The sequence below is a fragment of the Bombus vancouverensis genome, chromosome 7 (assembly GCF_051014615.1).
Source record: "Bombus vancouverensis nearcticus chromosome 7, iyBomVanc1_principal, whole genome shotgun sequence".
Lineage (NCBI taxonomy): Eukaryota > Metazoa > Arthropoda > Insecta > Hymenoptera > Apidae > Bombus > Bombus vancouverensis.
In genome coordinates, this window is record NC_134917.1 from 9,545,878 (window position 1) to 9,561,378 (window position 15,501).

General features: G+C 32.0%; 1 protein-coding gene across 6 annotated transcripts; it reads right to left on the reverse strand.

The window, feature by feature from the left end:
* Window positions 1-5,239: 5,239 nt before the first annotated feature.
* On the reverse strand, window positions 5,240-15,485 carry LOC117159129 (high affinity copper uptake protein 1). Of its 6 annotated transcripts, none has more exons than XM_076619737.1 (7): window positions 15,209-15,485; window positions 12,310-12,348; window positions 7,893-12,239; window positions 7,676-7,809; window positions 7,513-7,572; window positions 5,791-6,945; window positions 5,240-5,449 (listed from the first exon to the last, which is right to left on the reverse strand). In XM_076619737.1, the coding sequence occupies exons 3-6, from the start codon at window positions 7,896-7,898 to the stop codon at window positions 6,747-6,749; spliced, it is 399 nt and encodes a 132-aa protein (XP_076475852.1). In that variant the 5' UTR covers window positions 7,899-12,239; window positions 12,310-12,348; window positions 15,209-15,485; the 3' UTR covers window positions 5,240-5,449; window positions 5,791-6,746. The 6 variants fall into 6 exon arrangements, with proteins under 6 accessions (XP_076475852.1, XP_076475850.1, XP_076475848.1 ...); XM_076619735.1 differs by having other exon boundaries at window positions 14,752-15,485; XM_076619733.1 differs by having other exon boundaries at window positions 7,893-12,348; window positions 14,752-15,485.
* Between the last annotated feature and the right edge of the window lie 16 nt (window positions 15,486-15,501).

Sequence of the window (15,501 nt, forward strand, 5' to 3'; positions counted from 1 at the left end):
ATAGCTGGTCGCATCGACTCCTTTTTTGGTCGTCTTGGCGGCAATGTAATTACCATTGGTCGATATGTACTACAATCTTCCCGGAAATTTCCAAACTGCAATAAACCGGAGAACGGAAATTCGTCCACCTACCAGCCAGCTGTGTATATCCTTTCAGTGACCAGATTTCTGACTAAGATTAAAATTTAATTAAGCAACTATACATTTTCCACTTAATTTGGATATTCTCCGAATTCTAAATCTAGAATAATATATAAGTTAAATCTATTAAAGTAAATGCATAAATTGCTAAGCATAATGAATGATAATGTACTCAATAAATAATGTAATTAATAATATCTTATTTATAGCAAGATATATTATTTGAAAGCTTACTGCAACTTATTGTAAAATTCTAGATATAAGATGAAATATTTTCTTACTGTATTTGTAATTGTTTAATTACTGTATTTGTTTATTTTAGTAGTAAAATTGCCTTCATTTTACAGAAAGATAATTGAACTAATATTTCAGTGTAACTTTTGTAGGAATCTCTTTATCCATTGCCGATATCATTTATTGTTAGATATACTTAAAAAGCTTCTTTTTTAATGTAAATAAGTGTAATTTTACGTAGATTCATCAAGTCTGTCTTAGGATGCACATATAAGTCCTTAGTAAACTAGTAAAGATATATGTACATACATACATATGTTAGGTATAACAAATTCTTTTCTATAACAGTAACAGGTTTGGTGACAAAACGAATAAAATAAATTTTGTAAATTACGAGTCATACCTTGTATAATGTAAATTGGAAAAATTATAAAAAGAGGCTCTGCATCCTACATTTCGCAACTTATTAATTCACGAATATTATTGATTAGTAAACCATCATGTAAGAGGTTCCACAGGTGTTCTAGTATCTTCAGCTAATAATGTATATAATTCTACTAAAAATTTAACTCATAAACGGAATTTATCCTATTCCCTACTCTCTGGCTCAGTTTAAATATCTTGAATATCTATTTCTTTGTCAAACGTACGTTTTTCTCGTAAATGTCACTTATACCTCCCTTTCAACTTGTCAGATATTGTACTGGCATTTAGCAGCAAACAGAATTTTTGTATAACTTCCAAAATTTCCTTGGAATAAGCGTGGTCGTAAATCCACTCTTCAAATAAGTCGCGATCACAAATGGATTTCACAAAATAAATAAATAAATAAATAACATCCAGTGTAGCAGTTCGTCGCAGAAAAGAATTATATAGCAATGCAGTATAATATCTTCTTGAGACAGAACAATCACAATTAGAGGATGGTTCCGTTTCTTTTTTCTTTTGTAATAATTCTTTAAAGAAAAAGAGAAATTTTTAGATTGAAAATTAAAATTATGCGTATCTTTGCCCAATATCTCCATATTCAAAGTGTAACAAACGTTATCGAATAAGAATTAACAAAGAAGAATGTATAACGAATGCGTAAGCCAACTCTCAAGTGATTGGATTGTGATGTAGAAACGATTTTTACTAATCCTTTATCGATTCTGAGGAGGACTTACTGTTTACATTTATATTACTTAATTACAAGCTGATAATATCATCGAATAATAAGACGAAAATCAAACAATGATTATTTCGATTTTTGTCTGTGTACCACCACTGTGCGTCGTCGCAATCTGATTAGCAGAGTAGCTTGTTATTTGTCCGATTACGTTAACGATAAGCTACGCGCTGTCGATTAAGCGTACAAGTTACTTGCATGGTTATACAACATTATTAGGGGCGGTACGAGGGCAGAGGGTTGCAACAGAGAGGAAATGCGACGTTTCAGGGTGCGTAAAAGGAGAATGCACAGCTTACTAGCAGCCGACGTCAGTATCGACCGGCCGCACACGCGTACATTTACTCACACCGCGCTACGGCGTCTGGATGGTTGGGGATGACTCTCCTCCGATTATTCGATCCATCAGGTCACCTTCCCTTTCTCTCGCGAGTCACCCATCGGATGCGAAAGCTTTACTTTGATCGATGCGCAAACAAAGGTTTAAGATTCCGCGACAATCCGAGATACCCGTTAATGCACTTTAGATCGACTCTCTCTAACGAAGCGTGTACTTACTCGCCAACTTGTTATTGCTCTTCCAATGCATTTTATATCTGCTTATAATACATCTTCAACGTTTTAACGATGATTGATGATGCTATAGATATTTAAGCGAATTATATTTGCTTATTGTAACGAACAATGTTTCGAATTTAAAGTTGGATTTCATTTGTTTGTTAAAAAGTTTCTTTAAAGTTAAATGGGTTTTGTATGTCGAAGGATCTTTATATTTTTCGACTTTAATTCTTCAATTTTAATATTATACTGGTCAACAAAGATTTTTGTCGAATTCCAACATCAACTGGATTTGTAATATGGTAACACGCCAATATCGACCAGTTGCTGTCTCTCCTACTTGTAGCTCTGCCACCTGCATGGGGGAGTATTCCCATGGTTCTACCATCTCATGGGATGATCGGTAATATATTACGCGCATACAGCTCCTAGTTTTAATAACGATAATTATATTATGTGTTGATACTTTTCTTCTTATAAACATCAAGTTTGCATATTTGACTAACAAGTAATTTTAAAAGTATACTGATCGTTATTATTACTATCATACATTTTGATTCTGTTTGAAGCTGATAGCGTTATTATAATAATTAAATTCCACGTGGTTTGTAATATCGACGAATCTAGTAATATCGTCATGTATTATAAGATATATTCGTATTTAAAATATTTTAAAAGACAATAGCTATGTTGAAACCTAATCTTAAATTAAACTCAACCACCTCGTTGTAGAACCTACAATTATAACGCAGAAAATGACAAAAGCCAGTCCACACCTTAGAATTAATCTTTCTGAGCGTAACTCATTATCTCAATGCGGCCCTATTATATTAACTTAGAATAGAAACAATATATCATGGTCGTTCCGCCATATACACCCTACAGGAGACATTCAACTGTCTTGATACCTCCTCGTCATTAAAAAGAATACAAAGTATGATCGTGAAAGGAAACACGTGCTCTTTACAAACAAATAGGAACCCGAGTAAAAAGAAATTAACCGAACGTTATGATAATTTATTTCCTGGCGGAATAATAAAGAATGAGACTATCGTGTTGCTCGAGTACTATGTCAAAATAGGCGATTTGAAAAATAACGAGTTTGCCGATATATTAATGCTCACATACAGAATGGCTACGAAAACTTAAAACTGATCATATAATAGTGATCGTACAAATATCATTAGCACATACCCTTATTTTTGAATGAAGCGTTTTCTTATCAAGTTTTATATGTTTCATCTTCACACTATCAAATTTTTAGTCAGTTATTTATCGAACATGCTGTATACAGTATAGAAATGATAAATTGAAAATGATTTGGACGTTACAATGAACATGTATGGTTTAACTGCGCTAAGTGATCTACATGGGGTCTGTACGTGATTCAGAATTAATTATGTGGATACACAGGCTGTCAGTCATGCTTAGCTGTTAAAACGCGACTCGCTGGCAAGTTTCACGAACTTGGACAGGATCATATGCATATACATGAATCGTAGCTTCGCACGAATCAATTCTGTTTTCTTACGATGAATATCCTTATATTGTAAATTGCGATGTTTCAGAGGAAGGGGAGGGGTGAAGAAGGCGAAGAGGAAGTTGTGACATAAAAAAAGAAAAGAAAATAAAAAAGGCGAAAGACCATGAACCGTTGAGCTGCAATCTCTATGGATTATCAAGTTCAAAAGGCTTAATGCACAAAGGCCGCCCAAGGCAGGTGGATGTGGTGAAGTTGGGAGGGTGTGTCTCAGGAAGAAAGCGGATGAATAGCGCTGAAACGAAAGGGGGTGCGCGATAACTGTTGATCTCTCGTCGACTCTGCCCTAGAACGGCGACAGAAGAACCGAAATAAGCACGTGACATTATCTTGAAAACAATGAGACTCCGATACGGTATTTACCAGCGATCGAACGACGAAAATGTTCTTGGCGATGTTCCTTTATTGTCGACTTCGAGTACTATTATTCTACGACCAATTTAACAATAATGTTACTAGATATCGTAAATTAAAAAAGGAAGATTTTCTGGTGGATATAGACCGATCTAACAAAATTGTTTTTGTGTTATACTGTTATAAAAAAAACTTGGATTCTAATACTAAATTTTGATGTCCGAAATGTAAGTTATTTTCGAAGCAATGCATATGTGTAGAGTGTTACACTTTATATCTAGCTAAGTATATGTATAATATTGTTGTGATATTCAACCTTTTTCAATTAAATATTCATATTTTCTTTTAAACTTCAAGTTTAAAGATGTACATGGATTCTATAGAGTAAAACAAAAATATACAAGATATTTGTTACAATATTTAATTTACAAATAAAACTCTATTTAAATTCCATTCGTTTCAATGAATTTGCATAAACATCCGCGTTGTCCAGACGAGTTATAATATAAAGGCATTGACTTTAAATATGTGAATTATTGAAATATATTTAACGCGTAAATTTATCTCAAATTACGTAATAAATTCCATCACTGTAACAGAAACTATCCGGTTACCATTAAACAAAGCAAATGATTTGCGTGAGTAGATAATAGTTTCAGCAAATTTTTATTACGCCCACTGTACCATCTAACGTTTCTGTACCATTCTCGTGACAGATGTCATGACGAAGAGTACTTCACCCTTACTCTGTCTCTCTTTTCACGAAAGGGTGAATAAAACGCAGCGTGCAATTGTGCGAGACTCGTCGTGTCAAGTATAATGACTTGACGGTTCGTACTACCTGTGTGAACCGTATCTAGATGCCGCCAGATGCCAACAGGAATGAAAATAAATGGGAAGGACATATGTGAACAATTTGTGATGTCTTTTTCTTTCTTCTGTTTTTAAGAAAGAAACTTCTGTTTTGGTATAATGGTTTTCGTTCAGGCATAGGCAAACGAACAAACGATTACGACGCCTCGTTACCATTCTTAACGAGGATATCGTTTAATCTCTGACACTTTCTGATATGCTTGTTACAGTGATATAAATTGTTTATCAGACGATTGCTCACCGGACGTGAAATTTTCAGTTCGAACTGTACAGAATAATATTTCTTAGAATTGTCCATATTGGAATACGTATTTCTAATTTTATTTATTAATTACTGTTGGAAATATCGTAACGAAGGAACTTAAAAAGAATTGTATATAAAATATTGCATTTATTATGGAATAAATTAGAAAACCTGAATGGTAGTATACATTTGCTACAGAGTCGTTTCGAGCTCTTTTTCCGAAATTCTTCGCAAGTATCAAAAATTCGTTTCTCAGTTGAAAATACGATGTAGGTAAACTTCGGGTCTGCAGGCTTATCATTTTCTTCTTGGATAGTACAAGTAAATTCATTATTACCTAAAACAGAAACATAATATTCATAATATGGCAATGTATTGTTCTCTGTTCTCTAAGAAAAATATGAAAGAATAAAAATAGAATAAGAATCGTTCCTAATATCTAAAACCTAATATCTAAGACCTGATATAAAAGTATATAAGAATTATGATAGAAATAAATGATTCTACAGAATGAATTGATACTATTGTTTGTTGTTATATTTATACATTTGTGATAGCTAATAGATAATTCCAACACTAGAGCACTAATAACTATTAGTTATCATCAGAGTGCACTAGATAGTTTATTTGTCTATTGAATTTATCTTTTTGTTCAATAGTATAAGTAGTAACACTTACGTATTGTTAAAAACGGTGTATCTCGAGTTAATGCTCTTAGTGTTGGTGAGCTGAATGATCTCCATGACTCATAGCATTTGAATCATACATTATAAAGAACATTATACACCAAACACAAAAGAGTACCACGAAGAGAACTAACGTTATACTGTTAAACGTATCCCATCCGAGTATTATATCATTAACTGTCTTGAACTCTTTTTTAAATACAATTCTTGTGCTTGTGCCGCACATTGTTTCTCGGCTGTGACTATAAGCGTTCATCTTAAACTTATCTTTGTTACTATTTTTGTACTACAAGAAATATTTTATATTTAACCTGTGGTAGCTCTCCTGCACCGACGATACACTGAATGATCGAAATACTGATAATGTTGTACAATAAATAGTGACTCCTGATTAGATAACGATCGTGTCCAGTTGATTATTGTATATACTGTACAACATCAGTTAATTAGTCAATTATGATTACTGAACAAAAATTTATCAGAAAGTTATTATTTATACATATATAAATGACGAATTATATAATTATTACATGAATACAGAGAAATGTTTATTACAGGCAAATTTAACACTCTATGTACACGCTTATTTTTTTACATGATCTATGTAAAAAATTATAAGTTTATAGTTTTTTTCTATTTATATTTAAATCTTTGACGATAATACATATATAATAATTCTGTCTATATATTAGTGCTATAATAGCACTATTATATACCAGAAAGTTACATTTATTTCTATCTAAAAAATATTTTCTGTCAAAGTACTGTTTCAAATGCCTCTGAAACAAAATTGACGCTTTATAAATAAATATGTAGGACTATTTTCATAAATTCAATATCGTAAATGATGTACAAATTATTTACATTATAATTTTAATTATATATGAGCGCTTTAAGAGCACGATAATACGGGATTAATTATATCATTACAAAATACTGTTTTAAGATTTACAAGCAGCAATCAATATTATCACCACTGGACTTTTCCCAAGCAAACAGCCAATAACCAAGACCTGCACCTAACGCCACAGCGAGGCAAAGCCAAATATTGTACGTCATGAAAATTAACATAAGGCAATATCCTATGATCAACTGAATAACGTGGATAATTGTTTGGAAGAAGTGTATTTTCGAAAACAGGAATGACCTGAAACAAAACATATTTAGTAAATGGTATTCTCGGTGTTTAATAATAATGTATTTATTGTAATAATAATATATTTATCTCCATTTAATAGGAACACAGTTTTTTTGATGTTATAAGAAATAGTAAATTGCAGAAAAGATATAAGAACTAACTTTGACAGAACACAGTAATAATCTAAATCCAAAATTAAAATGTTTCGTATATTGAGAAATAGTTTTGATAAATTCATGTTTCAGATACTCTAATTGGTATAAAATTCGTTTAAATTAATTTTTTTACGAATAAATAGGCGTATTTTTAAAGGAAATAAGTAACTTTCGTTTTATCATGGGACTATTTATTTTATTTACATATTAGTTACTTATTCGAAGTGACTTTACAGTATCATTATTATAACAATCTTTGATTCTAAATTTATTAGCTCTTAACTTAAATAAATTCACGCGAACGACAAATGTTATATCTCGTATGTCTAAAATAACAAAAATTAAGGATATCGAGTATCCATAATTGTAATAAAAATCCCGATGACTTTAAATAAAAATATCTGAAAGATAAAATACATACGTCCTAGATCTGTTATTTTTCGTTTTCCATAACCGTGCTGTATTGATGAACAAATGATCACTAAACACACATATACACACAAAGAAAGAAGCAAATTAATATATTTCGATAATTCCATCCGTAACACATATCTTAATTATAAAAATAATCGTAAGTCACTCACCGATAGCTTTTTAATCCTTCATATATAGACGTCAAAAGAATAATACCAACCATGGACCATCCAATACCTTGTCCATCTATCGCGTGCCATTCATCAAACAAAATAACTTCATTTTCACCGAGATGAAATGACATCTAACGTAAATCAGTTCCATCAGACGAAGAAAGAAAATTTACCATATTATAACGTAAAGATTAAGTGTTGTTCTATTACTTACATGCATTTTTGCAAGAATAAAATACAGTATCGAGTATCTTCACAAAGACTGCATATGGTCTTATGATGTCGCTAAGCATCAAATTTCCGCTCGGCTTCTTTATCAAATTATAGATAACTTATCGATCAATCGTTATACTTACTGACTTACACGTACCAGTAATTTTTCTTTTCACCTAGTTTTTTTTATAAATTAACACGATAATCGTTTAATTTGGTGTTTCAAATCGCGACGTTATTAAAATTATCCATACTATCGCGATATCAAATTTCGTTACATCGCAGTCGTAGAATTAATAACAAGCAATTAATCGTTTAAAATAACTTTTATCTATACGTTAAATTACTCCTATACAAATTACTAATGCAACTACTATACAAAATACAATTACTAATACAACTGTCTCCACTATAGTAATCGTCATTGTTGACTGTCAAATAGTCCCCGATGTAATAGCGATATTCAGTCACCCTGTGTTTATAGGGTGTCCTACGTAAAATAATCAAGTAAAATATAAAATATCTTAATCGAAGTTATAATAACATATCTTGAAAATGACAAAGCAATCAAAAGCTGATCGAACTGATATCACTATTAAATAAGTTTGCCATTCATAAAATTAATAATCTGGGATGAAGAGCATTAAAATCCCGGACTTCTCCGCCTGAAATCTAAAAACTCTAGCTACATGCTTTTTTAGGTTAAATATCCACGATGCAAATTTCTGTAAATTATAAATTGTAGACGGATAGCGGTGTGTTTGCATGTAGATTGCACCTAATGCATCTGATACGAACACAATACTTAAAAATCGTTCCTAGAAAAAACAAATGCATTGCTACCCGGTATATTAGTATAGATGCGTCTGACGCATGATAGATCACTGCACGCAACGCACGTATAGCATGATAATACGGATGATCGATGAAGGCTGACCGTTTGGTCAGCGAGTGAGGAATATTCATAAAAACTAGAACAAATCCGGAAAAATCCGGACGGATAGCAACGAAATATTGTTGCGCATAATGCGAAAACTAATTTACGGCAATCGGAAATCTTTTATCGTCATCTGTACATAGTACACTCAACGCTATTAAAATACGGCTAAAAACATTTCTTGCTACATGGCCGCAAATGGTAAGAACGTATGCAAAATGAATCCCATTACGAGGGACACCTTGTATATAGAACGTCTTCGGCTACAGGTGTAACAAAATTTGAGAGATGATTCTTGAGGCTAAAATAAGATGAAAATCAAGAATAAGAAATATTGCGTTTCTGACTTTGTTTTTTAGTCACTGACAATTAAAAATCAACCGAAATATCCCTGTGCGCGAGCAAACCTTCTTACACGAACGAAAGTAGGTTAGCTCGAGCAGCGGAGTGCACGGCGACCCTCAAATCGTAGATTAAATATTAAACCTGCTTATTCATTGAAATCCATAATAACATATCGAAAACCGCCCTGTGGAATTTTCAAGTAGAGACGATTAGTGTTTCCTCTAATTCTTTGTCTCCGTAGATAATTAGTAAATAATAACATATATGAAGGACATTTAGTTAATTCTCAAAGACCTATTTGTATAATGTATTTACATCTATTTAAACGCGTACAGACGTGAACAAACTAAGAAGATCCTATTAGGATTTTTCAATCGGTGGGAACGCGAACACTTCAATATCTGAAAACAAAGGAAAATCCTCAATTATGTCACTTTCAAAATAAACGGTCCGTGTATCAAAAATTATGGATGAAGATTCGGAGTTTAATATGGCAGATTGAAGAATATTTCCTTTAAAAATAGTAAAAAAATTAATTTTATTTTTAATAATGATTTAGTATATACAATATGTCCACTTTATCTCAAACCACACAAATATTTTGAAAAACATCAATGGTACGAAAAAATGTTTCAGACAACAATTGCCTGACATGGAAGAAGATATATTATACTCTCGTGTACTTGACCTTGCGGTAATTTTGGCACTTGTTATGATAGTGACATCACAATTTTTAAATGGGAATTTCCATTTTTATCACATATTCGTATAGGTGACATAGGGACGTTTTCAGAACATTACAATCTTGTCTCTTCCGCACCATTTGCTATCATGATATAAACTCTCAAATTCAAGAGAATAATACAATATATCAGCTAAAAGTGACTGCTCAGAAATGATTGACTGTTTTGGACATATTAGAAAATTCCGATCTTGTATTTGGACAGTACAGCATTTATGAAAATGATTTTTATATGTTTCTGCGGTGACATCGTGTAACGCTAATGCCGACGGCACATTGAATTTTAAAATTCATATTTTCATAGTGGATGACACAGAAGATAAGAGTTTATAGTGTTTTGATGAGATCTGAGTGTCAGCTACAAAAATATATAATAAAAAATGGAGGTATTCATATAAAAATTTTAATGTCGCCTTTACAGGCTGTTTCACGATCATCTCAAGGTCAAGTAGATAAAAGTTCAGCATGTACCTCGCTATACCATACCATTTTTGTCTGAAACATCTTTTCGTATCATTGTATTTTCTCAGATATTTGTGCATTACCGCTTAAACAAAACATACCTGCTCAGAATATTGTCTTTTACAACATATTTCAAGGTCATTGAAATCGACGCAGTAGCCTCTATTCCGAATAATTACCATTTGATTTAATAGAATAATGTAACTTCTGTTGAAGTGGTCCATCTTATTTACTTGTAAATAAATTTGCTAAAACTAAAACTTTATTTACGAATTTTCCATACTTATAAAAATATTGTATTATGATAATTACATGTTCTAGGAAAGGTAGTTCACTACTTTAAGTAGCAAATATATTTTATCAGTATTCTAAAGGTATTAAATACGATGTGTTTTTTAAAGATAGAATTCAAAATAATAAAGTAAATTTCAAAACGATCTCTAAAGTAATAATAACTTCAAATAACTTGAGTTCTGTCGCTTTGTTTTACGACGACACCTAAAGACCTTGTCGTCTTGTCGTCGATAAATAGTGCGATAAACTTACAACAATGAATGAAAAATGAATGTATGTTGTGTAATACAACACACGAAGTGAATACTGAAAAAAAATACGTCGATGCATTATACTTCGTAACATTAGAAATTTAATCGAAACATTCTTGTAGATGTAAATAATTTATATTCAACAACTTTGAATAATAAGTATATAATTATTTGCATTAATACCAATATTCACAGATGTCGATATTATAATATTTAAATAATGCAAATAACTATAAGTTACTCTCAATTGTAATGAAATACGTGCTTTGCGCTGCATATTTTTTCTTTTTTTTTAATAACTCCCAGTAGATTCCTACACTTTAATCTCATTGGATTAGCACTATACAAGAATGTTTCAATATTTGATCTTGCGTCACTCTAGATGCTGCGGTCGTTTCTTTTTCAACCTTTAAACGACACTGTCAGTGTACAGTTTATTTGGCTAGCGCGTTTGGGTGGTTCATTGGTGTTGCTTTATGTCTGTCGGATATTCACTGAATTTTCTCCTTTATAGCGGACATTTGAAGATCTTCGCGTAGTTCTTCATTTAGTATGTAACAAAGTGCGTCTACTATGCTACGAAGTATGATTGTATAGCTTCCACTTTGGCAATGCTTCGGCGGCTTTTAGCCACTATATCCCATAATTGGATGCCGTACGTCCATATTCGTTTTATTATCTCTCTATAGATACCCTATATAGAAATACCCTAGATAATACTCTGTAGATTAGCTGTTTGTTTACTATGCTAAGTTTCGAACGACGGTTGGTTAACCACGACGCGTCTTTCCTCCTAATTCTTGTTGCATCTTTCTATGTACATGCTGTTTCCAAGTTAGTTTCCAGTGTAAATGGAATTCCAGATATTTGATCACTTTTGTTTGCGGTATTCATTGATGTGAAGCATGATCTTTAGAGTGTCTACGAAAAGTGAAAACAATGTAATTACACTTATTATAATTGACTATTATTCTCTGCTCTAGCAACCATTCTTCAGTGAACTTATGTAGGTTTGTAAGATCTCAACTGCTTCTTGTGGATTTCCACTCATTGCCATATACATGTTGGTAGTGTTTGGTGTTGCTAGAACGTCTGCTGTGTCTAAAGTGTAGAGTATTAGACGTAACAGACTTCCTTATAGTACTGCAGCGCTTGTTGCTTGTAAATCTCAGTACGAATCATTTATTTTTACGTAGAATGTTTGGTTATTTAGGTAAGATTTTAATAATTGGTAAATTGCAGTAAACTTTCGTACCAGACTTCGTCGGTTTTTTTATGTCCAAAAATAAATATTTTCTCATATCTTGTATATTACATCTGTAATTACATAAGTTAGCACATAAGTTGTGTATTTATGTTCTATTTAGCGCCTGAAATGTTCATTTACTTGTTACTTTGCATGTTCACTAATCGATGAAAATGCTTCCTGAAATAAAAGATAGAACAGTTTGATCGATGATTGGCAGGCATTTTCAACCAAGCATTTGCGGAATGGTACAACTTAGAGTCGTTCTTTAAATGCGTTTGGATAATGAGCGTAATTGTCAATAGGCCTATAATAATGGCCTAATCGTGGCGCAATTATGAAGAAATAATTCAAAGAGTAGATTGACATTTCAATAACGTTCAGGTAAGACTGAATTATACATTATTATATTAAGAAATTAATTTTTACTTCTGACTAGTAAGAATAATACTTTGGCTGTAATAAAAATGTCGAAATATTCGTATTTTGTACAGAAACGAACAATAGTTTCTCGTAAGAAAAAGCTTAAACTTAATCAAAATATTACGCTCTTGATAACAATTTTGATAATGTGCCATATAAGTACATTATTGTATAGTAACCTAAGACTCATAATGGTTTGTCTTGAATTTTGCATTCGAGTTTGATAATGTATTTTAATTATAAAAAGTAACAAGTTAAATTAATTGATCAAAAATAGTAAATGTTACGAAATGTATTTATAATTTTAAAAAATATATTAAGTGCGTGAATATGCGAGAGAGAGAGAGAGAGAATGCTTTATAACAATAAAAGAGAATTCTTATTTTATGAAAAATATCAATCGCCTAACTTATATTATTATATTTCTCAGCTTCCCATATTACTTTATTGCTATATAGAATTATATAAAATTATATGCAAAACAAATTAAAAAAAATATTACAATAGAATATAAACATTTGTTACATGTGAAAATGGTCATTTATGTTATTACTGTCTTGCAAATTTTTACAAGTATCTTTTAATGAAATATTAATAAAAAGTCGTTTTTTCTATTAATCTGACGAAACAGTGCGGTGTTCGAGGAAATTACGTGTCGCGACCGCGTGACTCTAATCATCTTGTCCTTGAAATTCAAGGTCGAATTTCTTTTATTGCATCGTACTCTATTGTCCATGAGGACGAAAGGTCTCAAAGAAACCATGTATTGCAACTCAACCGTTCTCTTACAAAAAGAAGATTAAAATTTCATTAATTTTCGAACTCGCTTTATTTGTAATGTGCTTGCATTTTGAAGCCAGGGAAAATACCATCTATCGTTGCACGCAGATACCTTAGATTTGTCATTGTACCGGGTATCTTATCATCAGCTAAATGAGATCACTTAAATAACTGCCTTATTTATAATTGTACGAAATATTTTCTCGGAACAAAGTTAAACTGTTTTAAGGGTCATATATAACGGTGGAAAGAATATTTTCTCAAGATCATTTTTTAATGACATTTCAAGGTCATCGATCTTTTCTAAGGTGCATATATATTTTTTTTACAGCGGTGGATGAGATTTTTTATTCTCTGCACAAGAGTATTAGGGTACTTATATCGAAAAATGCATAGTTTAAAAGATATTTCAATTTTGATCTCATCAAATGTTGTATATGAAGTACACCAAAGTATAATTTTGCGTCTTTCTTTGTCTCTCATAGGGCAAATTCCATAAAATTAATGTTAAAATATTTTTTACACTAAACATTTTCAAACATAAATAGTTTAAGAGCAGATTTTCGTGTAACAACAATAAAAGCAAGTGATTTTTATAAATTTATTTTAGATTAACTAATGGTTGTATGGAACTAGATCTTATTGTAATATAAATAGATAATTTTGAAGCACAAACGTAATTCAGTTCAGTAATTCATTGTTTGCGTGCAGCATAGCATTTGTCACAGTCATTAGAATGCAAAAGTTGCGAAATTTCCTTAAAGTTAGACAGTTTACGCTGAGATTGAACGAAAAACGAAACGATTCGAAGTGAAAGCATGAAAAATTGAAAAGTTTTAACGTTTAGAAGAATAATTTACTTTTTCTGGCAAATGAATTGAATTTATATTATTTAAAAGAATATTATAAACAAATAATCAACTAGAAATTTGAGGTTCAATCTCTGGAGAAGTTTGTAACAAAGCGTACTTTGTCTGAGAATGATTAATCGATTAATTAGCTTTTTAATTATCGTGCACGTCAGTTCAAAATGTTATTAATCATGGCTGTTTAGAAAGTTGATAAACAATAAGAAAAATGGAAATAACAAAAATTACATTTCTATTTCAAGACTATATTTATATTTTCAAAAGATTTAATCACATATAGCAAATAGGTAGTCTAAAACGATTCATAAAAATTATTTGCCTTTGTTATTATTACACGAGAACTGCTGCTTAATACTTTCATATAGTGTATCAAAGAAACCTATCGATTGATGGATAAAGATATATAGAATTCGATTTAAAAATATAAATGAAATCTCGTGGAAAAATCATCTTAAGAAAAAATTCTTTCCACAATTGTAAATAAGGCAGATATTTAAGTGATCCCATTTACCTGAGACACCCTCTATATGTTCCTTCCTTCCTTCCTTTCTTTCTTTCTTTCTTTCTCTCTCGCTATTTAGACAATTTCAAATTCGCATTTCTACATTCCGTTCAAATTTCTTCCCAACATTACGCATTGACTTTGTTCGATAAAAACGATATTCAACCCGATGTGTAAATTGCCCAACGGATGTAATCCAACCACTCGAAATTATTCAACAATTCCTTTTACGATTGCACAAAATAAGAAATTCACTGGCTTCGAAACTGGTGAACAAGAGAGCAGCAGATCTGCATCCTATTCGTCATGACCCAAACTTTTCTATGCCAAGTGTTCAAATACTTTCACGTATATTTTCAGAATCTCCACTCGATCGATCGAATCGGAATTATTTAAAATTCAAACTGGCAAGGAACATAAAACCGTGACGAAGATTCCCGGTCTCATTCCTATGTACTGTACGTACGTGCATATATCGAGCGACTATCGTACAATACGTTAGCACGAAAGTCTAGTCGGAAAGCGATCGAAATCGTAACGCACGAGCCGCGGACGTCGAGAAAGAACGTATACTACTGGATGTTAAGTTAATCGATTTCTCTTTCTGTCGCTTCGCCAGAGAGGGTGTCCTCCCCGCTTTGCGATCAGCCAAGATGCCCGGCCTGCGTGAACGAGACGGGCGCAACCTGTGGCTGATCCTGACCGCCGCGCCTCCCTGCGTCCGGAAATTTAGCCACGCTCGACTCTCAAACTCCCTTC